Genomic DNA, 27,539 nt, shown 5'->3' with positions numbered 1-27,539 from the left:
AGGTATTTATAAGGTATTACATTTAGACTCATCAATTAAAAACCAAATTTGTACCCAAGAATTACAACTCTGGGGTATTCTGTACTAGTGGATCTTTTAATAGCGCCTAATGTAAGATCAAATACCACAAGAAAAGGAGCTGTTGTATGGTTTAGAGTCTTCCAGAGACAAAGATGTGACTGGAAAGGACAAGAACAGATATGAGTATACAGTATAAGTGGAACTCGTGTAGACGTTTGGAGTTCTTCAATGTGGCCAGATGGTTTTGACAGGTGGAGAGGAGACACAGACCTGGACCAGAAATGTTTGAGATGCAGAAGGGGACAAAAACTAACAAAGATCATAGATGCAATGAGAGTTAGACTGGGAAGAATGATCAAGATTCCGTAGGTTACGGTGGAGGAGTAACCACGTTGATAGAAGAAGATAAGAAAATGATGTCCTTTGGTCTTTCTCCACAGGCGGCTGACATGAGACATGAGCAAGGGCCACAGGCCTGGAGTGCTGAGGTGCAGTGTAATCGGACTAAAGACTCCTGGTCTTGTTCTTCAGCCTCGACTCTGGAGTTTAATACTAATACTGAGCACAAATTTTATCTGCCTTCCAACCACTGACAGTTTTTTTAAAACAACATACTGTAATAAAGTTGTTTCCATGGTGATCACAACTTCCAGGACAAATGAAGTGAGGCATTTCAGTGTCGTGTTTTGAAGAAGAATTAGTTAAGGTCAGTGAATTACACAGTCAGGCTGCTTGATTGTCATCGACTACGCTGTAAAACAAACAAAACCTATAATGAATGAATGAACAGAGCAGCGAAGACATTTAGATAAACATGTATCATCTGACAAAGCTGGTAATGCTCACCATGTATTGTAATATGATAATGACCAGTGTTGACACAGCTGAGAATCAAATCTTACTGCCATTGATGAATGTGTTTTTGAAGCTGATTTGACTCACATAATTTCATCTCTGCATTTGGGTGCAGTATACCAGATATACAAGCAGAAGACAAGCAGATCTGAAAGACAGAGCTTATGACTTTGTCAAGTTGGTTTGCAATGATTGTGTGTTAATTAACCCAATACAACACTCAAGATGACTTTGTGGGAATTAAACATGGAGCAAAGAGATCTGGCCTGTCCGTTCTGCGAAGAAGCCGCACAGCAGGTGACTTGCTATGTGCTAAAAAGTGTGAAGCGTGAAAACCGTATCCACACAAGATGACGTTGAGCCTCGGAAATGGGAGTAGTAATCAATGTTGAGTGTGCTGTGTTTTTATATGCTAATGTATCTTTAAGACACGTCTTACATGCATGAGCAGGATATGTTATGTTGGATTTTTTGTGAATGTGTTAACTAGGTGCATGTTGTATGTGTGCCACTGAACTTTTAGGTAGGGTTTGTTTTTCATTGAGTATAGTTTCTGTGCACTTGGCACGCATGTGTCGAACGTACGTGCGTGTGTGTGTGTGTGTGTGTGTGTGTGTGTGTGTGTGTGTGTGTGTGTGTGGTCAATATTTGCAAATGTGTACGTGAGTGGAGTCTGTGAGTGTGTTTTGTCTTCATTTGCCTGTGCCAGTGAATTGGTGCTCTAAACTGAGCTGGGTGTGTTCTTACCAGCAGTAGTCCAGGAGATGTGGGGGTAAGACAGGGATGAATATGTGCTGCCAGAACATTGGAAAGAGTAAAGCTGCTGCTCCGTGGACACACGCAGTTAACTGTAAAGAGGGGCCAAACAAAAACACCATATCAGGAAGGAAGCTCAGTTGGTGTAACAAAAATAAGTTGCGATTTTTACCACAGTAAAATCTAAAGCAAAATCTCATCCCTGCATAATGCAACATCAAAAGTTTTGTTGAGGAAATATTTAATTTGCTGGTATATAATCTTTTCTCTACTCCCATAATAAAGGCTGTACAACAACATTAAGTAAGAGGCGATCTTTGGTGTAGAGGTTTAGGAAGAAGGTCATGGAGCTTTGTCATGTGTGCTATTTTTTCAAATATAAAAAATCAAATATTAGTGCATTACATGGGAATTTTGGGTAAGTTTCCACAGTAAAACGACGTCGATAGTTACTAGAGGGAAACATCTGTGAATGGGAAGAGGACTTTTCATTAACCTCATTAACCCACCATTTCTTTTTCAAGACAGACTTACTTCCCATAATCATACATAAAGTAGCACTCTTTGTAATGTAGGATTTCAAGGAAAATATGGTTTCTATACAGAAATACGTACAAGGGTACCATGTATTATTAACTGATTTTTAATTCAATCCTAGAATACAAGAATAAAATCCTCAGTGCAGTAGCTATACCACCAGTAACTATAGCAAAGTACTGCAGTGATTAACCCTTCTTTACCAAATAATGAGACGTGGAAGATCGTACTTGTTTTCAAAGCAGTTCCATACATTGTCACACCAGCTCAACAAAAAAAAATTAAGTCTGTTATTGTCTTAAAGCCATGATCCCCATCTCTTGACATCCCGACTCATGAAAAAGCAGCAATAGTAATGACCTGCAGCACACACTCCCGCAGTAGAAAAAGCCGTTAGCTCATCCCCCAGATTAAAATAACATGATTAAATATGGAAAGAGAACAGAGGTCTGAGGGGCTCCTGCGGGACTTCATTAGGGCAAATTGCCAAAGAATGAAACATGAGTTAGCCAAGAGAGACAGTGGGCTGGGCCAATACCGCCGGGACCTTGGTGCAGCAGCCGCTCTCATACTGCAGCAGCTTCACAGTAAATGTGTGAAATGGACACACACACATACACACAGAACTACCAGGAGACCCTCTGCTCGCTGACACACAAAGTGTCACAATTGACCGGCCAAAAGCTTGGTGGCAGCTACCAGTGACAGAGAAGCTCTGCAGTCCCACCTCACTGCCTCCTTCACCCCGACGCCATATTCAACCACAAAACTTCTGAAAGGCTTTTCACTGAAAGAGTTTGTTTCAAGTGCCTTCACATTTGAAGGGAAAAAAATGAGAAAAAAAAATCTATTGCCTGAGCACAAACCAAACCCATAACAGTTAGGACTTAATCAACATTTCATAGGAATTTCACTGTGAAAAGGGGAACATGCGTATTTGCCGATGCCGGTTGTCTTTAAATACTGCACAGAAAAGCCATGGTGCAATTAAGGCTTATTCTGAGACCAAATCAATGAGGTGAATATTATTAAAGGATAGTGAAACACTTGCAAGAGTGACGTTCATCATTACTTGAATTGGTGAGGGCCATTAAATTGTAATAAGGTCAGGTATACATGTATTCATACATTCACAATAAACCCAGAACCTGCATGATCCTCCAGTGGAAGTGTGAGACAAGAGTGGGCATTTGCTGGTACCAGGTGGTAATGGAAGTGAACACCTCACTAACCAGCTCCAATTATCTCTACCAGCCCTCAAGGTGAGCCCCCCACTGCTATGATTTACTCTCAGGTTGAAAGGAAAATAAAGGACTTTCTATCTTCTACCATCGTGGCAGGCAGGAGGGAGTTACTTCAGATAAGGACTTACTAAACTTGTCATAATTCATTTTTGGCGGCAGTGTGATAACTCCAAAGTGATTGGAGGTGCCACCTAAGATAAGGTTAATTTGTGGGAACTGCAGAAATCCTTCGGAATATCAACAGTATGTAGAAAGAGCAATAAAAAGGAGGATAAATGGAACTTTCCTTTTTCATGTAGGAGGGGGCGAGTCTGAGGGCTACACATGAGAGTGGGTCATAAGAGGCTAAGGCTGATAAAATATTTGCCAGGCTGATAAATAATAGATGAGTGGAGCCAAATGGCTTACACGCTCCACAAAAGACCTGGGTGCTTAATATTCCATTCAATGGAGAATCACAGATACAGTCCCAAGGAACAAATACAGGATTAGGTGCCGGGTCCAGTCCTCTGGGACCAGGGCTCTGCCCAGTAATGAGGGGCTGCTTGCCTCTCACTGCATGTGTGTGCGCGTGTGCGTGAGCATGTGTGTGTTCCCCTTTCTCTGTGAGCAGCTAACCGATTATACAGCGACAGGCTTCTTCAAATAGTAGTCAAGGTCTTTGGTTCTACCCTTGGAGCTTTCTAAGTTCTTCTCATTTCTAAGTTGAGACAGAAGACGTCCACAGTAGAACAGTTTTAGCCTGATCCCTTCAATCAGATGAAAGAAAGGCAGGTGAGATGCAGAACTGGGAAATGAAGTCATTGAAAAAGAAGAGAAAAGGTGAAAAGTTAGACAACATCGCTCCATGATATCCAATCTACGGTTCACTGAGAAGGACACCTTTGATTTTGCATGAGGTGAGAGGTTTTGATGCAATTAGATAGGTACGTTGAGTTATTGCGTTCTCAACTAAAGTGGGCATAGTCACTACTGATCAAAACTTTAAGACCAATTGAAAAAATGTGCATTTTGCACTGTTGGAACTCAAGTAAGGTGATCAAGCACACCATAGCACAGTGAAAAATAGAATTCTCAGATGACAAAAACTGGACCGTTAGAGTCCTGATGGCTTCCAACATTACTGGTACGATGTTTTCTACACTGCACTGGAGGGGATCTGGGGTGGGTTTTTTTTCCATCAGTGGGACAATAGACCTTCAGGTTCTTCCAGGGCATCAAATGATAGCTGTGTGTGGAGATGTTGCAAGAGGCATCCCTCACGACTAAAGGCCCTCATTTGTGTGGTAATGACTGGATTTTTGAACAGGTGTCCACAATGTCCTTGAGACAAAGAGAGACGTTATTCCTTCATCCAGAGCAATAACATCACTCTTTTGGACAATCCTGAGCAGTCCTCCGAATAAAACCCATTTGAGAAAAGTCTTGTGATTTTTCAACTCATCTTAAAATTTTGATCAAGACTGTATACGTCAATCAATGAATCTAACTTATTGTATTACTATGACTATGACTAAATGTGCCTTTCTAGTTATTCATAAGAAATGGTTGCAGTCAATGAAGGCCAATTTGCCAGTTATACTGTTTACATCCCTATAGCAAGTTAATACGTGTTCCATCACCTCAAGTGTAACTGGTGTAGTATGTGAATTTCAACATCATGAGATCCATAAAGTTTGACTCATAAATATCTATAATTACAGTGAATTGAAAACATCAAATATCTGAACAAACGGCTGATGGGATTTATCATATAGATTACCAGAAATACTTGTTTTTCCTTTGATCAGTGTTTTCACTTGAAAATCGTAAATAGTAAGTATATTTTTAGACTGGAAGAACTAATGCTTCCTCCCAGACAATACCTTCTCATCCCTCCAACTGTAGCAAAAATCTAATGTTACAATTGCAATTGTCACATTGCTAAAAAAAAACAAACTTGTCTTTCTCATTTGTTCTGCCAATTCTTTGTTTCGCTGTATTTTTATACTGTTGTCCTTTCCTAAACCGAAAAACCCAGTCACTGTCCAATTATCCATATAGTTCTTTTCCCACAGTTCACAAAAGCCTGGTGTCACGCCAAGCACAGCACAGGTGTGCCAGGAACATGTAGGTGGCAAAGAGATAGCAAAAAAAAGAGGGCACAACGTAAAGTGTCAGGTAACAGCTAACGCCAGAACTCCCACACATGCACACGCAGTGACTCTTTCACAGGAAGACATGAGGCATCAGGTACAAACAGCTGTGCAGAGACATAATCAGCAGATGCATGCAAATATGACACAAACAAGCACAACACAGCAGCATGTAAAGTGAAACACATGGATCAGCCGAGGGAAACACACACCAAACACCCAGGAAGAGGGTGGCAAAACCAGCGAGAACAAGAGGTGTAGCCAGCCTGAGTGAGAGACAGATGGACAGAAATAATGTGTCAGTGAGGACTTGGAGAGAAAGTAGAAAGTGTCTGAGAGGAACAAGAGAGGAAAAGCAGGAAGCAGAGACAGCTGGCACTCCAGGGCACGGTGGATGGATAGCTTCTTGTTAGCATAAGCCTGACAGGCAGATGAGAGGACTGCTGTCAGCTAATGCTGGAGCCGGGGCTCTGTGAGTCTGGACAGAGATTGGGCTCCAGCGTTGGGAGGCCTCAGCAGATGAAAGACGGGGAAGGTGTCGGGGCGGGGGCAGAGATGGGGGTCCTCCCAGCTGACTAGTTAGTTGCAGGCCTGTTATACAGATCCTTATGACAAGGCTGCACGCTTGGCTGGACGCTGCCCCAGCGCCTTCGCCGACCCGTCTCTTAAAACACTGATACTGTTCGCCCCGGTCACGAAACAGCAATAAGTCAACTAACGTGCTGTTGTAACATCATGAGTCATTCCTTAGTTGTTGCTTGCTTGGAAGACCCACTAGCCATGTTCGGACACACAGACAGTCCAGGAACAGCTGAGGCAGGAGCTGCAGTCTGTGGAATATTTCTATTCTGCTTCTGTCTCGGAGGCAGGACAGCAGTGGACTGAAAACAACATACTGTATGTTGCACCTATTATTGCTGGTCTGGAACATGTTAATCATAGTATGAGCCAAAGTGCTCACAGCGACCATCAACTGTGAAAGACAATCTGGAACAATTTTAAGTCCTGTAGAAACCTACAAACATAATACCAGGTGCTAAATCATTCCAAGATTTGAAAAGTGAAGCAGTTAAGTCATTTCAAAAGTAAATGATCTTCACGTCTTAAACTTTGCACAATGACTGGGACAGACTGGCCAAATGACGGCTGTCTCTTTGAAGCACCGGCAAATCAAGTTTTAAAATTGAAAAGAGAAAAAGGCATATTTATGTGAGCTTTGCACCAAAGCAAAAAGAATTCTGGGGAAAAAAATCCACAAGCCTTGCAAGACACAAGTTGCAACTTCAGCTGGACAACAAGAAATGTCTGTTCAATACTATCAACTAACAATAACACACGCTCCTTCTCTAAGAAGAAAACGGAGGATACTTCATGTACTGACAATCTGGTTTTTATAAGCCTCATATTTTAAAAACTAAAATCAAGGGAAGATTAATGCATCAACATGGACGATTAAATTCAAAACCATCTTTATCCGTCATCCTTTTGGGCCTGGAGACCAGTGGAAAACAGGTGTGATGTTACAATCTGGTAACTAAAAATACACAATCTTAATTTGCAGGTTGCAATGTAAAGAAATCATCTGTCCAAGCGGCGACTGCTGACGCTCACTTTAAGGAATAGTTTGACAAATCGTGTAATGAATTATATATTAATTCTTCTTTCAGCCATTTGATCATTTGACGAAAGAGGGAATAATGAGATAATGAGCAGGGACTTCACAGCTAAGCACACTGAATCATAGCAGCCATTTTTGCTCCTGCGAGGTCACTTTTCTCAACAGTAAAAAAAAAAAATGGTATCATTGGGTCTGCAAGTTGTCCCAGAGGAGATGTGAAAAAACCTTTGTACTCGTACCTGACAGATACAACCAAACCAAAACACCTCTCCCAGAGAAAGATGGATGGTTAGAGTGATGAGTGGATGAAGGATTACAGGTGATTAAAGGATCACAGAGTTATAGGTTAATAGAGTAAAGGTCTGACGTGGTAGCTCTTAAAAAATCCAGGATTTGCAAGGGTAGAAAAAAAAACAGCTGAAACAGCAAATCAAGACAATAATCATCATCTTCACTTCAACCTGCATACACAAGAAAAATATGTTTCACGCTTAAGTCAGATCATTTACAAGACGCAACCTGTGTGTCACTGCACTGCCTGTACCCAGAGCAAAGGTGTTGCTGGTGTGAAAAGATGCAGGGGGAAATCCTCAGAGAGGGCGACCCCCAGGTTATATCTCCGAAGAGTGACGATGGGTACCATTCCCTTGAGCACCCGTCAGCACCTCAGGGCCCTCTGGCTATTCACTGCTCTACAACCTTGTATAAACCAAGGCAGAACCATCTGCATTTCACATCCCAACAGAAACATGGGTGACATCACTTCCTGCTCCAATTGCATCTGCCATAAATATTCGTCTTGGATTCATCATCCCCAGAGATAAGATGAGAAGGAGAGGCAACCGGATAAACGTGGCCTCCCTCATGAGGAAAGACAGCAATCTAACATGATTTAAAGGCTTTTTGGCAATAAATCTTTGTATTAATGAGACTCAAATATAACCCAGCTGCGGTGTGATCTTCACAGCGATTGTGTGCCAGGCAGCAGGCCTTGCAGTACCAAAGGCCATGTCTGATAAATATTCTTATCACAACACTTAATTTTGAAATCCTTCTGGAATATTGATGAGGAGCCTCATGTTTAATCATGGAAGAGTCATCAAATTTCAACTGAGTTGGTTTCGTAATTACATATGCAGCCAAATACTGCAAAGCTGGACTTCTGTAACCGAGTTACCTAACTAAGTCGACAGTAAGTTATTTAAAGAGGTGAAAGATACAAGTGTACTTGTATGACGCCACTCAATAAGAAGGCTTTCGTGTGCAGCAACACAGATTTCTATTTTTATTAATCAGAGGTCAGGAAAAATGTATGGATGAATGTTGAAAAAAACTGAATAGTGATCGTCTTGGAACTGACTTGGAGCTGTGGTGCCCCAATTCTGACGGTGGGTAAACATTCACATAGTTAGGAGATTAGTATGTCAAGGGACCACATTTCACTCGGCCCCATTCAAAATCTTAAGTTAGTACATTTCTTCCTAAATATCAAATTACAATATAACAAAAGCTACTGTATTTTTGTTTTTCAATCAATTTCTCTCTTCTGTTTCACACACTAAAGAAAGCCTTCACAGATTTTATTTGGAGTAATAAACACATCTTTTCTTTGCTTTGATTGCTCTACCAAACCTTATTTGCTACTTTTGCTCTGTTAGAGGCAGTAATGCTCTACTTTGAAACCAACCTCCCAGTCTGGCTCAAAATGGAATCTCATAAATGGAATTTGGAAAAAATAGATAACTATGCGACAAATGAGGAACGTCAAAAACAAACGAATCATCATTATCATTTTTTGAGGAACACTATCATGGTCTGGAACACGGCCAGGGCCCACCGAGGAGAATCTGGAAAACTTTCCCAATTCACCCATTCGCAGGCAGGGTGGATCCCTATTCAAATAATGGGCCACTAAAGCCATAAGGAAAATCTTGAGCCTCTGTGAGGCTGTACTGTCTCTGTGCATCTATACTGTTATTTTATTTTGTTTTCTTTGAGTCAAACATGAGGGAATGATTCGAGGTGAGCAGGGGAAATGGTTGTAGAAGTGAGCAGTCAGATTACTAGAAAACATGTACTACTAAATCCTAAATTGCGTATTCTTAATATTCATCCTGCCACCCCTGTTGGTATATATATATATTTTACAAATATAAAAATTTGTTTGTTTGCCAAGTGGAGCCATGCAAAGAACAAGGACAAATTTTGGAAAAAAAAGTGGAACTTTGGTCTGAACAGTGTGTGCATACAGTATTGTAAATTTCCCATTTCTGTGGTTGTTTGTCTTGTGTTTTTTCCTCTCTGGTGCATGTTTTGCTAGATTTTGGAACTCAATAAATGTATTTTTTTTCTGTTTTTTTATTTCTTGTATTAAATGTATCAAATCATTTTAGCATTAGCAAGATAATATACGAGGGATCTTTTCAGATTGCCACACTTATTAAATTTTTTCAAACAGTGACGGTGATCAAACATGATCACTGTAAGATGCTGGGAAAGTACAGTAATTTATTGTATTTATCTATTTATAAGAAACAAGAGGGATTGTTTCAATAAAGAAATTAATAAGAAACATAAATATCTCTGTGGAATAATACAAAATCCCGTGTGCTCTTGATTTCATAAAACCATATTTGGTAACGCATGTCAGCGCAGTCATGGGCTGGAGACAGAAGGTGGACTCACAGTGCTCAGCTTGCTTGAGGTAATGATGATGCGGCGTTCATGCAGCATGGTGGCGTAGAGCTGGAGCATGTTGTTGACATCCACAGCCACAAAGTACTCGGTCAGGTTTCTCTGGAAATAGACAGGTATGTGAGAGATTGTCCAGTACAAATTGGTTACTGAAAACTATTAATATAATACACAGCAAGAAGCAGCAAATGACATCTTGACGGGATTAGCAGATGGAAGCTGCGTCGACCACATCTACTGTCACCACATTATGGATTTGAAATGACCATTTCTAATGCAACACCTTCTCTATTGCGCATAATAAATATTTTAAAAAATACAGCATTCACTTGAAGTCAGATTGATTTTTTTATGTTTTGGTAACACTATTATCGGCATATGGTCAAAACCTTTGAGTCTCAAATGCAGGAATAGACAAGTACCCAATGTAAGCTGGTGGCTGTTTCGCATCCACAGAAAAAGAAGCAAAATTCAAAATTCTGCTGACATTTCTGTCATTTAAATTAAAAATATACATTTTAATGAAAATGCATTTTACAGCAATATTTCTCAAATGGAATGGAGATGTAATAACACTACATGTCGAAACATCACGTATCAGCCGGACATAACAACCCTGAACACTACAAATTCCTCAACATTGCTCGGTCAATGTGGGAGTCATGCTTCTTTCCTCTTAGGTAAGTATAATATGAACATCAATGAAACATATCCCAGTTTCCTTTACCCAGGCAATCGACAGTTATCATTATTTTTTTTAATAATTATTGTCAGGTAAAAGAATTTAGTGATAATGTGCAATGACCGTCTCTCTGGCACAATACCCTATTTTAATCTAGTTTAATTTTATTTTTGTATTTTATTATTATTTTTATTTTTTTTATTATTCTCTGTGTAATGCTCTTCCTGACTGCGTGCCCTTTCTTGCCTCTATTGTTGCTGGAAATGTAAATTTCCTGGAGGGAGTCATCCCCAAGGGATCAATAAAGTCTAGTCTAAGTCTAAGTCTCTGATGTTGCTAAATGTTATGATTCTGTCCTAGGGTTAAGAACATGGAGATAATCCGTTCATAGCAGTGTTCACAGGTTTTGGTTAATATTATTGATTTATTTTACACACTGGATTAAAATATAAAAATATATTTTGGCCAAGTATCATTACATTACATAACATTTCATATTTGATGAAGTCAATTATGTTAGTGAACCCAATACATAAAGATTAAAGGGCATTGATAAAAATGAATTTATTTAGGCACTGATTAGACAGAAACTATCAGTTAACAAAGTACTGTATTTCTATTTCCAATTCACCCTTTCATTCACCTCAATGGTTGTGGCGCCCAGTGATTTACTTGCCTCATGAGTGGGACAGCTGTGCTCACGGCTGAATTAGAATCCAAAGCACCATTCAACACAGTGTTGTGCTGAATTTTTACACCACAAAGTCTTTATTCAAAGTCTCACTGATCACAACTTAACACCCTGTCTTTCCTACATTTAATACTACATCTAAGTGGTCACTGATCCTCAGCAATAAATATAAAATATAAAAGCTTCAACCAAAGACGACACAATACGCTGATGAAATCATTTGAAAAGGTGACAAGTGCGTGTGATTACACACAATCACAGGCAGAGATGTTGGGAGAGTAGAGGGATCTATTTATCTCCCATCTCTTTGGCTTTTATTTTTCCACAAATACTCACACTCTCCGGGATTGTTGGCAGTCCATTGATATCCGGGGCGATGAAGTAGGAGTGCTGCGAAAACAAAAACATGCAGGAGAAAGAAGAGGTCACAAGTGAAACACACCGCTCACACAGTTAAAAATGAGGGGAAGGTGAGGGTGGAGGAAGGGGAGAGGCCATTCACTTTGTTCTATGATTTATGGCTCATCTTCAGCTCTGTCTATATGAATTGCTGAGCTGGTGTCTGAACTGTGGCAATGCTTTTATCAGACCTACAGAACAGAGAGAGCTCAACAGAAGCTATGCTCCCCGTAGACACAAGCCAGGGTGAAGTCTCTGGTGGAAAAACTGAGTCTTTATTTAAGGATTAAAAAGGCTTGTGGAGCAGCAACACAACAGACTAAAGTCTGCTGAACAAGGATACTGGCAAACGCGTGTGGACAAATACACACATGTTGTTTTATGGAATCACACAGCTGCCTGTCTCACTTTGGGAGAGCAGGGCAGGTTGAATGTTCAGATCAAAGGCCTGAGAGAGGTGCCATTTGGAGACAGGTAGACAAACCAGCAACTCAAGAACACAATTATGTCTCTCTCACACTTCTCCACAACCATCTGCTGTAGGTCACGACTAAAATCCAATGCAATACCGTGCTGTTGTTTCTTTGTACCTGCAGGCACAGTACTAGTATTATATTATATTATATTATATTATATTATATGTTACATGTTTAATTTTATTTTATTAGATGAACTATAAATGAAGCATGCAGATATCAGACAACAAAATGACACTGGACATGCCATTTGTTATTATCCCCAAAAATATGTCCTCATCCTTATAGGGTAGGAACCTTTCCTTCACGGAACATGTCTATTCATTCACTTTGGTTCATATTTCAAAAATATGATGATTTGTCCTTTAAAGTGGTTTGTAACGTTTACGCTCTTTTCCTTTACTGTTTTGTTCCTTAAAGGGCTTTGCTTTTGGTATATCCTTCATGTCCTCACACACACTTTCATTTTTACTTATAAAATCTGCATTTTCAAATGTGTTTAAGTACTCATGCTACAACAATGGTTTGCAATCGGTGTCTTGTCTTCATTTGATATTTGAAGCAGTGGCAGCCTTTCGTCCCTGCAGTGCATACTCAACTGGCCTAAATTACATGCTAAAGATGGAACAATATGACTTATGATGTGCAGCAAAAAGCCTTTATAGCCTGTTTTAATGGAAAGCCTCTGTTTGTCTATATACGCACATCAAGGTGCATGGAGTCAGGCCAAGCTCAAAATTCACTCCAAGAAACATTAATAGCATGTTATCAAACTTAAATACCCATTGTAGAACACTACATAACCACAGCACAAAAAAATAATTTAAAAAAACGTAACTTCATCTTTGTGGCATATACAGTAAGTACAGTAAATATGCTTCACTGCAGATCCTTTCATTTGTGCTCTGTGATGAATAATTTCCCCAGTTGGACTAACACTGCAGTCACAAGGCGGCATGCTCCTCAACTCAACCCTGTCTTTCATTGGCTGTTTTCTGACTTGTACTCTTCTCTCGAAGACATGTTTACATGAAAACATTGAAAGTGGGTTAACTGGAAAAGCATCAAGGAGATTTTTTGAGCACAATTGCCTTTGCTTTCGACATAAAAACTCTGATATTCATAGTGAGAATACAGAAATGTGGAATAGCATTAATCATTTACAAAGTTTGATTGTTTTCCAGACAAGAAGAAACATACACCAAGGACCCATGATAGTTTGTTTTGTTATATTAAAAAGAAAGTGTGACTTATTTGGCCAAATTGGAAAGCTGTGGCTCCCATGCGATTAGTCAAGCAGCGGTTTCAGATTTCACAGCAGCCTCCGTTCCGCCTCCCTCTCTGTGCCATTCATTTGTTCCCCTGCACTCACCGGCTCCTTGCTTTGCCGATCTCTCAGTACTTGCCCAGTGGCAATATACAACTGCTCATTCTAGCACAATGAGAGGGGGAGAGAAAGAGCACACATAAAAGGGGACAATGATCCTTCTTTGCTGCCATGATAAAACAAAATACACACACACACTATTGGGGAACATCTCTGCTCCATCAATTAGATATCAAAATAGTGCCTTCTTTAGTCTTAAAAAAAGACACAGCCATCACCTTTTTTCTCTGGGACTTCAGTTCCCGTGAAGCCTGGGGAATCAAATAAAAAGCTCTCCTTCATATGGACAAGTCGATCAGAACAGAACTGACTCAAAGAAAAAGCTAAAATCTTGTCTGACCTTGTTAACCTTTGCAGTGGAATATCGATTACTTCACACTGGTCTTGATTTGTTGCAAATGTATCTGTATAATTAGATGTTTATCCTTCTGAGACCTATGACACAGAAATAACTTGTTTAATTGGACTCAAAAAGGCTACACGGTCCTCTTGGGTAACACAACTTTTTTGATCATACTGCAGCTGGGAGTCGATCACAAATAAAGATGTTCATGAGCAAAGGTCTGTATGGTCCCACTGAGAATGCTTGCAGCATGTAATTATGACCAGTGTGTACAGCGGGACATCGCAGTGTCCTTCTGTGACATTGATAGGACGAAGGTCATGTCGGTTTGTTCAGCCGCTTAAAAAAAAGAAAAGTGGAGAAGGCAGATGGACATATCTACAGTGTTGTACTGCCAGCTCATAATTTGATTCACAATATCAAACAAGCAACCTTCTTGCTGCAAGGCGGGAGTGCTAGCCACTAGGCCACTAGGAAGCCACCTGCAACAGTAATGACCAATAATGACAAAATGACACAGGTGAATGAGGATGCTGCCATCCAATCCATGAATGATCTGCGCATTGGTGGGGACCTCTAAGAGCCTTGTAAAAAGAAAAATAAATCTGCCATATGTCGGGGAGTAGAGCCACAACTTCTTCACAGAGGAATGATCCTTATGAGGCTATTCATCTATCGTGTAAGAATGTCTTCTGCATTTTTCTGGACATTATTATCGGGGGACGTCAGGGCAAATCAGCAGCCAGATGCAGTGAGAGATAAAATATCCAACATCCAGTTTTCCCACAGAGTAGGAAGGTGTGGGTGATAGAAGCTGTAATAAGTGGCAGTTTTAATGACTTGAGGTACACAAACACAACCTTGCTCTCATTTAGCAATTGCAGTATATTGATAACAAGCTAAGAAAAGAGGCCCAGCCTGAAGTCGAACCCGTCCAGCCTCAGTTTACCAGACACAAAGCTGTATTTCTTGTTTCCAAACAGAGTGCCAGTGTAAGGGCCTAGGTGTCTGTGACTCCACCAGGCTCAACTGCCTCCTCTTTTCTGTCTATCATCCTCTCGCTTATCTTCCCCCATTTCGCACCAATCCTCATTTCTTGAGTTCTCTTTCAACTGTCTTTAGCCCCTGTTGTATTTTGCATGCGCCTCTACTTGTAGCCAAACATCCTCTTCTTCTCACAGAACACTATCAGACTGAAAACTTCACTGTAAGGAGAGTATACCTACCACACTCAGGTTGACTGGCGTGAAGGGCTTTGGCACAGGCAGATCATAAAGCGAATTCAGCAAGTCATTCAAGTCGTTTTCCTGCAGGAGATTAAAAAAGACAAACAAGAAAACACATGATTTGGCCTCTTAATGTGCCAATGCAAGAACAGAGCTAAAACTATAGCCTAACCGGAGGACAATCCTGCAGGGACCACAGGACTAACTTGATCAATGATCAATGGTAAGATGAAAAGAGACCAGTGGTGTAAGGCTGTTTATGATCAAGGTGGGCAGCAGGTAGTCAGCAATTATTCCACGTTTCCAATCTCTACAGATGGGGGATTTACAATGCAAACGCTGCAATGCAATGCAATGCAATGCAATGCAAGAGACACAAACTGGTTTTGGACGTACATCAGTCAAGGTGTGCTCAGTCCGAGCCCAGAGCGCAGTTTGGGAGAAATGGGTGGTGATATACAGTAAGAGCAGGGGGAAAGAATGGGTGTGTGCAATCGAACAGCCTCCTGTCATGAGAGGCTCAATGCTCACACGCATGGTCAGCAACGCGGCCTGGGGAAACAGTTCATTTACGCTTTGCCTGAAACCCTCATCGCTCTTCTGTCTTCCCTTGTCTGTCAACATTTCCCTCTCGCCTGGAACGGACATCCAAGTAAATAGAAGCAAAATCATGCTCACTAACATTCGGGCCACACAGGAGTCCCTGATATTTTGGTTCACTTTAAATATAGAACCCATTAGTCTATAATCAAAATAATGTATTACAAACACCATTCCCACACCTTCATGAGTGGTTCAAAAGATGACTATTTCAAAAAGATACAAAACCTTAACACATCTCTCCAGCTCTTTTGCTTCTTCACTGAGAAACATCAGCGACACCCCCAGAGAGGGAGCAGCTTGTTTCCCCAAGTTTGTTGCATATTTTACATTTCCCCTCCCTTTGCTGATACACCACAGTGGTGAAGAGTCAGCGGGGAAAAAGACTGTGTCAATTGCAACCAAAGTGTGTGTCTGTGTGTTTTTTAACGATTTGTTTTCCAGTAAATCACCGGGAGTAACTTTCGGTGTCAGATCAGTATTTGGTCTGTGAAATGTCAACATCGGCGACAGAGTCGAGACCGAGGCGGCATACAAAACTGACACACAAAGGAAGACATGCAGGATAACAAAACAAAGGAAATACCGCACCAAATGAACACATAACTTTCTGTTGCCACCAAATCCACTTGATTAAATAAACATACTAAAGTGAATGACTAAAGAGCAAGGAAATGATTACCTGTTGTTTCATTAAATAGTCAGCAAGCGTGTTTAACATCTTGTAGTAAATTTCAAACCATGGAAGATAACTGCAAGAGAGGAGAAGGAGAAACAAACAGAACGCATTAAAGATTTAACATGATTATTAGGTATCATGAGATACACCGTTAGTCTTCATTTTAATTTACAGAATATTGACTTGTTGAACAGTACAGTGTTTACTAGTTATTTTGTTTGCTTATTGAAAAGCTTAGCAACACAAAAGCAGTGTAGCTATTGCAAGAGTTAATGACAATATTACCACCAATACAATTCACCAATTCACTGGTTAATTTATCATTTTTTTTATTTTCTTACTGAACTGAAGTATTACTTTCAAGGGTTTTGTAATTATTTTAGTATTTCATTAGCAGTCTGTTCTCAAAACAACTTCAATAAAACGGTCAGTAAATGTCAACAGTGGGACAAGGGACAGAGGGCTAGAATTTACACAGGGAACTTGAACCTCTATCAAAACAGAGAGAGATCTTTTTGTATAACTCAAGTCCAATCAAAAAGCAAAGTCAGAAGCAAAAGCAGACAGTTGTTGACGTTTCATGTTTAATGCACCATTAGCAATTGCAAGCAGCATATAACGTAGACAATTTTGAATCAAGACGGAATTGAACCCATAGCCTTATTGGACAACTCTTCATGTCATAAATTCCAAAAGCAAAATTTTTACACCCCAGGGCCTTAACATGCTACGCATCTTTTTCATGCCACTTCTAAATCTGTATTTCAGATCCCAAATAAAAGGCTGCAATAGTTTTCATGAGATGTGAAGGGATATTGTGGTTTTCAAGCATCCTGCTCCCAGGTGCTCAGACTTAAAAAAAAAAAATCTGTCTCCTTCCCCTCATCATCACCCCCCGCTTCCTGGTTTTTGACATACAACACAGGCTTATTTAATTAATGTAACATAACTTCATTAACAACCTGATGATAATTTATGCTGTGTTCTTTGTTGTTAAGGCCTATAAGCATCTGCACAGCAGCTTCTTGAGCAAACTTGACACTTTCTTGGCTGAGTCCACTTGTTTTACGATGGAAAACAGCCAAGTCGATTAAGTATGAAAGAGTTGACCGTTGTGATAATGTCATGACCTGTAAAGAAGTAGCACAAACACTGAATCCAAATATATCAGAAGAGGATTTTCCTTTCACAGTAGCCTGTTTGATTTAAGACATTGTGTGTTGAAAATGCACGTGTACAGTCGAGTATGCAACATAAACTTCCTGAAGCACTCACAAACTCACTCATTCATGTGTAATATAGCCTCTTCCATTTCATTCCATTCGAATTTAACCATTGACTCAAAAAATATTTTGCTTTTGTAACAGAAAAACAATTACTAGCATTCATCGCAAAACATTTAATTTGGTAGTATTAAAAACAGTTTCCAACAACAAACAAAAACAAACAAAAAAAAAAAGGTTGGGGGGTTTGTGGCTGGACACTGTGGCTGTGGAGCTCCAGGGCCATGGGTCACTGGCTGCTCTGCAGACTGGAATTAACAGATCAGAGAGACTGAGTGACCATTAGTCTGAAACAATCAGCCTCTTAGCGGGCCTCTGTTTTGACATACGCATGAAGATTTGCGGCAATCAGGTCACACTTGCAGGAGAGACTAAATCAAACATGCTTAGCTTAATTCACACGCTGACTGGATATGAACCGGAAGACCTATTTATGCCATGTCAAGCAACATACAGCAGGATATTTGCATAAAGGTTCAGATTTACAAGCAGCAAAGAAAAACACAGCATACAGTACATATGATGAGGAAGAAGAATTCAACAGAAACAAGGTGATCATTTTTATATTTTGCTAAAATGTACATGAGTAATTTTTAATACAATTAAAAAAGCAATAGGAGCTGCGTTTCAAATATTACATCTACGTCAAGGGAAATCTGACATGGCTAAGTGACAACGGCCTCAATTGTCCCAGGAACCACAATTTTGAAACCCACAATTAAGACATTTCTGTATTAATACATGAGATGAGTCAAGCTGGTTTTCCATTACACTCGAAACTGCAAAATCTAAGTATGCAAAAAAAAATGTTAATGGTAACACTAAATTTTCTGGGAAAAAAAAAAATTCAAATGTCGCAAGTAAGTTTTCGCGCGTTCATGATGTGGTCAGACATTTCGATACTGAAATAGATCGAAAGGCGCAATGGAAACACTTTTCTCAGAATTACGTCAGCAGCGGCTCCCGAGGGCATGACAGTTCTGCCGCACCACAGGCTGCAGCAGAGTCTGGTGTAACTGAAGCAGAATAAGCAGAGGACATGCAGTATATCCAGTTGGTAAACACATCTGTCCCAATCTTCAAGTAACAAAACTCAAAGCCGATTCAGGGCGTGTTGTCATCTGCTCATCTGCTCTCTCACCACACCTGAACTCACTGGCAAAAAGCTCCTCACGCGCACCGTCACACATGATTTCACCCCAAAATAATACTGACTGCACATAATACAGCTAAAGTCAATAGAAACAGTCAAAGCACTAATCATATTTTTTTTAAATGTTGGTTTGATTTTGCAGAAAACTGCAATGGAAAACTAGCAAATGTTTGTTTGAAGCAAGCCTGCCAATGGATCCCAACCACCTGGAATATGAATTTGTCAAAAACAGAAGTAAACTACAGTGATGAGTCACCATTCACAAAAAAGCATTTAAGTCAGGTCCCTGAACCACAAACCCTCCCTGTCATGTCCCTGTCATGACAAATCCTGATCATTAAAAGCAGGGACACAGCTCATTGCCATTAAACACTGTTCAGAGAACGTCTCGGTATTCAAACATTTAGATTTATCCTCAGAACGATAAGGACGGATATTTTTTTTTAATTCCAGAAGAAGTATTTTAATCCTGTTTATTTTAACCAAAGGCTCTGATTTCATTGTTATTGCAAAGAAAAGTTAAGAGAAGCTCAGACGCATACTCCCTCTCGTCACACTTCATTTCTCAGATCTGTTTGTGCTGCACAAATCTTCCGATAGAGAGAAATCCATCCATCACCAGAGTGGTCAGTGTGTGTGGGCCTCCCTCCACAAAAGCTCTTCGACCAGTTTGAACTTCTCAAAGAGGAATGAAGTTTAGTGTTAGCAGTCAAAAAGCAGAAACGTAAGTCATTATAATTGTAAGTAAATTAAACTACAATTACTATTATTAAACTATCAAGAAACTTTTTATTTCATCATGTGGATTTGAATATTTAGGGGATTTCACAAAGCATAAAATGACAACGTTAACTCTTTAACAAATTCTCTACAATAATTGGGGAAATTCGGGGGAAATATTATTAGTATTGTTACTGTTTGTTTGTTTTATATGTCTCTTTAAACATAAGAGCCGCCTCCGTAATCTTGCACCTGGTAGACAGACCAGTATTATATTTCACTTTGTCTTAATTTGTCCAGGTAAAAGATTTGCGTAAATCCACCTTTTCCATCTCTGATCTGGTCACATTGAACTAACTATAAATAAAATGTACAGAAGAGAGGGAGGCTAGCAAGGGGCTGAGCTCTTTTGGCTGTGTGGAACCAGAAAGGCCGGTCCACATAAAACTGTCCTTCTCATTAGGGCACTTCCTCCTGTGAGCTGAGGTGACAATTTTACAATCCCAGCACTTCAACAATCACACAGACACAAACCCTTTAAACAACCTCAGGTTTAATATCCAGAGAGGGAGGTGTTTTTTTTTTTTCATTTATATTTGTACTGCTGAGTCATTTAGTTTTTTCCAACATATACAGATCATAGGGATACAAATCTAAATATAAGCCAATATAGGGCATCAAATATAAATGCAAATGACAATTTATTGCATTTGAGTAACATCTGTGAAGTTGAAGCTATATTATTTGCCATACTACTTGGTATTTTGTTTGAAGAATAACAAAAAATAATAATTCTCTCCCTTCCTTCACTATCTCTACAATCTTCCTCTGAGGTCCAGAGTCACTTTTTTGTCGTTGAAGCAAATTGACAATTGACAAACAGGCAGCAATCATAAGTGGATGTAAACTGAAGCAGTTTTAACAGGTCCCGCATTGATCTACAATGCTGAGACAATCACCGCTGAGGACATTGAACATCACTCTTTCATTGTCTCATGCAGACAATAGTGTACTGTGTATTTACAAAAACAAAAACGAAATACCAGTAGCCCGCAGAATCAAACCATGTTACCAAAAAAATCCAACCAAAAGTATGCTGACAAAACGTGAATTATGATATGGCGAGGGACTACCATAGTGGGGTGGTTCTTTTCTGAAACAAAAAAAGAGATGCCATCTTTGTTTTGTTGCAGGAGGACGACTTCCGTAGGACACCTAAATGATTTATAAAGGAGCAAAGAACCTACACAGCAGTCGGAGATGAAATTCAATCCATTTTCTCGGAGTAAGTGTAAGTGGTCCAACTACCATTGCTTGCATAAGTGACGAAAAAAAGCTATCCCATAAATGTTATTATTTCTGCAATGAATGAATGGAATTATGCATTTATTAACAAGGTTTGACTACATTTTCTAGATACCCTTTGCTACAGTTATAACGTAGTCCACTTCGTAAAGGATGGTTCAAAAAATGAAAATTCTCTGCACAGCTGTTTATGATTCCTTATTTTGTTATTCCACTGAAACGGACTTTAAAAACCTCTTATATGGCATTTGATTATAAACGAAGCAAGTCATGCAAACTACTCAGAATGCATAATGAATTTTATACATCATATGTCAAATGAATTAGCATGTCTAACTCAGCAAGAAGGACAGGGGAGCCACTGCTAATTGGCAACGAAGATTCATACATAATTATGGGCCGAGCGGCTTTGCTGTCGCGCCGTGGCGGCAGTCGAATAACAAGGGAGTGAGAGAAAGAATGAGAGTGAGGGAGGGAGGGGAAAAAAGAGGGGAAGACAGAGTGAGAGAGAGGAAAAACAAAGTATGGATGCCGGTCAGGAAGGGGGGAGGTGTGAGGGGCTGGGCAGGCACTGTTCTTTATAACAGCTCATCAGGGCACCAACAAACCTACAATTGTCCATCAACAGATTCACACAGCCATGCAGTCAAACACCCACTGGCGAGGTGCATTCACAGAAATAAAGGCATTATGCCTCTAGTTTGTTACCACATAATGAATTTGTTTCCGCTGGCTTTCATCAGATTCACAAGCATTCATACACTCGTCCACAGAGATTCATTGTAACATGATGGTGCTTTGTAATGCAAGCAATTACATCTATGAAAACATTGTGTCAACATGCAATTAGTCCTGAATTAAATGATAATCGCCTTTGTAGGACAGCAACAATGCAAAGAAAATACGATTGTCCCCGGGTTGCTAACACTTCTTCAAGTGTGGTGTGATATGATAAACGCACCTATGAAACATGACAGCAGCCAAACTTTTATACAATTGCAAGAAATTCGTGAACATATTTGAGTGGGCAGATGAGAATACAAATGTGATATTGTGGCAAGGTGCAGCTAAGTAGGCTTTGTGGGAAAAAAAGTTGAATTTATCCAAGATATCCGAAGTTGTTTGAAGGCAAATTAAAGAAAAAGAAGGTAGGACAGAAGAAGCTGTCCAGTCACATACTTTACCGAGATCATAATCGAGATAATAACATTTGGTCTTCTTTTCTATTTGGCTGCACATGCATAAGTAGACGGGCAGTAATGGATTTATAGATTGTTAACAGTGTCACATAAGTACAACTGCGCACAGAAGGATGTGTGTGCCTTACCTGAGCAGACATATGCAGATTCGGCAGCCTTGGGTGAGTCGACAAAAACCAAACCGCTGTTTGCTGTCAATGTCAGTTAGCACGAAAGTAAAATTCTGTCCCACCTGATTCTGAGACACCCTGTTAAACATATAAAATCATTAAAAAGTCATTAACATAAAAGGTGGATGGTTAAGCGGCAACAAACTTCACGTGAAGATGCTGTCAAAATGTAGTGCTACGGTTCCTACTAGTCAGTCACAAACTTTTCCACCACAAGATGGCAGCAGCTCAGCTTGTGCAACAGATCTATGCAGTGCAGCCTCTGTGTCCGTCCGTCAGAAATTTTGACATCATTTATTTTTATCCAGAAAATAAAAGCCCACGACTCAACACAGAGCAGGCTTAATTGGCTGCTTCAAATGTTGGGGTAATTGTGGATTATTGACTCACAGCACCATCATATACCATATTCAGTGAGCTGTATGTCAAGCAGGCTGATTGCTCATAGTAATAATAATCATTTACATTGCATTGAAATGTATTCAGATATCTGTGTGACCATAGACAGGCCATGAGATCACTGCCAAAGGTGAGGTTTTTTTTCTTCGTGAGTTTGTGTGTGTGTGTGTGCGTACATGCATGTAGGATGGAGCATGATTACAAGGTTGTGAGTGAAGGAGTAAAACAAAAATGTACCTTTCCACATCAAAGGGGAAGCAGAACTTTGGTATCATCTGTAGGATCTCCTGCGAAACAAGAACAGAGAGACTTTATTAAAACACACATCACTGGATAAACAATTAATAACCATGTATTTAAAAAATCTCTGGGGCTTCCACTAAGTGGGCACTGTCTGGTGGCAGAACAAAATGAGGATTAATGTTAAATGCCGCTGATAGCGATCTCACAAAGTCCCTACATCCCAAACACTGCAGCCTAAAAGCACTTAATCCAAATGAATGGGCAATGTGAACCACTTCATTTGGCATCACAGTGTGGAAGACAGTCTTTTTTGTCGGCGAAAAGGGAGGAATCCTCTGTCCGCAGCTTGAATAATTAGCAGTTAATAAGTTCATCGATTACCAGGTGCCAAAGGGAGATGAAAAGATGAGAGGGAGATGGAGAGTAGGAGGGAGAGGATGGAGCGGCAAGGCTACATGGTGGCAGATTGTAGTGACAATGGACTAAGCAGCTCGAAGGGGTTAAGAGGTGGGAAGGGGGGTGCAAGCCTTCAGGGCTTTACCTCCCAAGACCTCCCTTGTGAGTTGGGAGGATTGTGAGGAGGATCTGTTGGTAGTGGATGGGGGGCACCTTTCCACAGGCAGCATATGGATTTAGACAAGGAGCAGAGCTGAGTACCATATGGGTGAGCAGCACCAGACTGGCCACACATCCACTGAGCTCAGTGAGGAACCCTGTTCGGTCTGTCGCTCCACTGCTGGCTGTAAGTCAGCACCAGGCGCCTGTCTTTCTGCAGGTCTACCTCTCCCCTTGCTCTCAGTTGTGGCCAAGATCAGAAAATAATCCTTGAGCTAGATATCTGTCGGCTCTGGCTCTGAGAGCAGTCTCTTATTTTACCGAGCCTGCCTGCCAAACTCAGCCACTAAGCCCAACGTCTGTCTCTATTTTTGATTGAAGATGTTCAAGCTGAGAATCATGGTGTTCCTCTGCCATGTTGTTCAAAACCTCTCTCTCCTTATCTGACTTAATGTCTGCCAGCCCTGGAGACTGACCCGGTGACAGGCTGGGTTGTAGATCCCCTAATGTTGCAGAGACCTCCACGTGGGGAGCGGTCACTGATTTCCCAAGCACTTCTATTCAAACCTAAACTGCAACACTAGCACAACACAACTATTGTCACAGACACACAAATCGCAACAACAATGAGCCATGGCAAATTGAAGGCAAATAAGAATGAACAATGGTGTATGAATGTAAGTGTCCATGTTGTTCATTTAGAGTCTGTGGCTAGGTGGCTGTGTTATAAGGCGCGGTGAGTGGCAAGTGGCTGCTTTCGCTTATCGAGGTCTGTGATTGAATTTAAAACTCAAACGGCTGGTTGGTAGAGGAGGTCCTTCAGTGACTGAGTGAGTGAGCGAGCGAGTGTGTGTGTGCGCCTGACTATGCGTGTTTGCGTATGCATCTCTGTGTGTGTGCGGATGCAAAACTGTCATAGACATCAGAGCTGCCTTCACTGTATGTGTGTGCTACTATTATTAACCACTACGTACGCACACAAAATACGATTCAGAGAACCCTCCCCGGCGTACGGCATATGGCACACAAATCCAAACACACAGAAGATACAGGCACTCACTTTTCAAGCAAATAAAATCATTTGACTTGCCAGATCTTAGAGTAGTTGCAGCCCCGCCCACATTAAGGTATTTTTCTTTGAGTGACAGTCGTGAGACTGCCAAGACTGATTTCACAAGGGACTTGTGAGAATGTGTGTTTTTGTGTGCGTATGGAGCTGCAAATGGCAGATGTGCAGTGTGCGTGCATGCGTTAATGCTCACACCTGATTTCACAAATCCATGTGATGTCATTCATTGCTGTGATAACAGGATATGGTCTTTTTATACATAAACAAAACACACCTAACACTAGTGTCTGTAATTTAGAAGTATGGGATTTATTTTTCAGTCCTTGTACTGAAGCATGCCACACAACATCTGATTATCTAGCAAGTGCCAATGACTCCTCCAACATGCAATCTGCTGGATGGATGAACTGCTGAGATGTCAGAACATTTGGTCTTAGAGATTGCCTTTTGTCATCACAACACCAAGGAATACACAGTTGCCTACAACACATTCTACAGCACATTCAGATGGAAGGAAAGATTGCACCCTTTACTGGACAACCTTCAGCCAAAGATTTTATTTCTGACAAATACTGTAAGAGGTCGCTAACAGGAAACACAAACCACTGATGTCGCAATAATGATCAGTTAACCACCATCTTTTCTGACATTTCAGCAACTGTACCAGATATTCGAGACAACTGACATGATGGGGTCTTCTGCTCAGTTCTGGTGAAGCTACTTCAACAGTGCACCAACACTGTTTCTAGCAAAGAATTGTGGAAGGTCCAACACCCAAATTCCAAATCATTTTAATGCAACGCTTCTTCTGGGCAATTTCTCATTCTTCATCAATATAGCTCCGAGAGCCTGTCGGAGCCATAAAGCTTGAGCTTCCTCTGTGAGTGGGCCCCATACAACAAGGATGTCCTAACAGGAATGGCACAAAGGGAGGTGTCTCTTCCACAGTTTATAAGTACAGTACACTTCTCACAAGCTCCACCCCACAGAAACACACACGTTTGTATTGCTATCCCTGTGGGGACATAGATAGGTTTCTCATTGCCATAATGTTTTCCCCAGTCTCTTAACTTAATCTCCAAAACACATGGCTAACCTTAACCAGGACTCTGAATCAAACTAAAACCCAATTATAATCACCTCCTTATTTTGAAGTTTGGACTTGTGAGCAAAAGGTCCCCACGAAGTATAAGGTCCCTAGGAATGTGTTTTGTTACACATCGGTCCCCAAGAGGCAGTATAAACAAGCCCACACACACAAACACACACACAGCTTGCTATTTTCCCAAGGCTAAAGGAAAACAGGCAGCTAATATATTTGTAGCTTTGAGGGGTGGGTAGAGGGGGCAGCAGGGGAGGAATCTGCTGTTAGCTTGGCAGACAGTGGAATGCTGGTGCGCTGTTTATCGTGAGCGGAGACAGGGGTATCACTCAGTGAGACAGAATACTCTGGGTTCCCCCAGAGGGCCATCCTGCTATCACTGCACCACAACAGCACACAATACTGAGCAGCTATACACCACACCCATGCAGAATTGTACAATACAAGAGGGAAGAGCAAGAAACTTTGCAACAACAAACGCACACTTAAAGTAGGCCTCAACTTCATACTTTATTCTATTTCCAACCTTGTTTCCAGTAATTAATTAAATGTATCAAAATCCTGGTGGATATGGATCAAAAGGTGTGACTGAGCTGCTACAATTGCTTTTATTCTTCCTAAAGTGGTAGTGTTTAACTTGGCAATTTGCTCATTTAGTGGTAACCAAACTTCAGCTGTTAGAGCCTCATATCTAGCTTTTTGTAAATATTTACCATCTAGGAAGCAATACCAGAGTGGCTCGCCAGCCACAGGTACATTACCCATGGTGCAGCATTACAAAACCATGGCTGGCACAATTTTCCAGATAAGTATAGAGTCAACAGATACAGAATTTATGTATTTACATCGGAACCGTCAATGAGGTAGGTTAAGAGAAAGCCAAATAAGAATAATAAAAACTAAACGTTAATCATTGCAAATAGTGTTTCATTTACAGTGTGAACATATCACAATATTTCACATTTCCATATGCTTGATAAGCCAGAGCATGGAAAGAACGTGAAATAAACAGTGAGCCAAGGAAATAAGCTATGTGTGAGGGCAAAGCACCAGAAACAATTAAAGGTCAGGAAATTAAATGGTGAGAAAGAGGCAGGATGGTGTGGGGAGGCAGAAAGGTATTTGAGTGGTGAACACAACAGCAGGCGGGTAGGCAAAAAGCAAGAAGAGAGGAAGAAGTAACTCAGTTCATGGCCTTCTCCCCATCTTGTAGGGTGTTTCTGCCTCTTCTGCTAGCTCACATTGTGTATCAAATATTTTCCTGAGCATCAACATCAAGTTTGCAATTTTGGCATTGTGACAACCCTAACACCCCCACACCCTTACCACCACCACCACCACCACCACCACTCACTGTCCTCCTCTACCTCCTCCTAACCCCCTGTCGTCTTCTTGTATTCCCTCCTCCCAGTATTCCCCACCTTTTCCTCGCCCTTACCAACACCCTCCGTCCCCCTTTTTTGCCCCCCTTTTCCCAATTAGTGTGTCTGTGTGCAGCTACCCAGCCGATCTCTGCCCATCCTGCCGGTGCTGGTTCGTTCACCCAGCCCCTCTGGCAAACATGACAAAGAGAGATCCTCAGTATTCAAAAAGACACAGTGCTTTCAAATGCCGAATGGCAGGGTCGACCTGGGTGCAGCTTTAAGCAAAATATTCAAATTATGAGACTTCCTTTTAAAGAATTCGCATGGATATGCATTCATTTGCAATGTGTAAAGGCACAAGGACAGCTGAGGCTAGGTGTTAAAAAGATGCGGGAAATAAATAATGCAAAATAAAATGTATGATGGTATAAGGCCTTGATTAATAAGATGAAAACTATGTTGGGGCAGAGAAAGTCAAACAACCCAGCAGATGACTGGAATGTTCCCGCCCTTTCAAAGTGTCGCAAGCTGATGCAGAGTTTGCTATAATAAATAAAACGAAGTTTAAATTTCATCATAAACAAGATTAACTTGAAGACAGGAAAGGTAGAGAACACAATACTGCGGTTGTATG

The 27,539-nt window shown here is 40.7% G+C and overlaps 1 protein-coding gene across 3 annotated transcripts in view; it reads right to left on the bottom strand.

The window, feature by feature from the left end:
* The window catches only part of dennd1b (DENN/MADD domain containing 1B), a 117,823-nt gene that overhangs the window by 46,180 nt on the left and 44,104 nt on the right, over nucleotides 1–27,539 (bottom strand). For 2 of the 3 annotated variants that reach the window (XM_053876541.1, XM_053876559.1), the window contains 8 exons: nucleotides 22,810–22,859; nucleotides 22,132–22,251; nucleotides 16,347–16,416; nucleotides 15,065–15,145; nucleotides 13,481–13,540; nucleotides 11,570–11,623; nucleotides 9,852–9,962; nucleotides 1,624–1,724 (listed from right to left, as the gene is read on the bottom strand). In XM_053876541.1, the coding sequence (XP_053732516.1) occupies nucleotides 1,624–1,724; nucleotides 9,852–9,962; nucleotides 11,570–11,623; nucleotides 13,481–13,540; nucleotides 15,065–15,145; nucleotides 16,347–16,416; nucleotides 22,132–22,251; nucleotides 22,810–22,859 (647 nt within the window). The remainder of the gene's footprint in view (nucleotides 1–1,623; nucleotides 1,725–9,851; nucleotides 9,963–11,569; nucleotides 11,624–13,480; nucleotides 13,541–15,064; nucleotides 15,146–16,346; nucleotides 16,417–22,131; nucleotides 22,252–22,809; nucleotides 22,860–27,539) is intronic. The other variant, XM_053876550.1, reaches the window with a different exon arrangement.

Source organism: Synchiropus splendidus, chromosome 1 (assembly GCF_027744825.2).
Source record: "Synchiropus splendidus isolate RoL2022-P1 chromosome 1, RoL_Sspl_1.0, whole genome shotgun sequence".
Taxonomy (NCBI): Eukaryota; Metazoa; Chordata; class Actinopteri; order Syngnathiformes; family Callionymidae; genus Synchiropus; species Synchiropus splendidus.
Note: the sequence above shows the minus strand (reverse complement) of the source record. Positions and strands in the feature narration are given on the sequence as shown.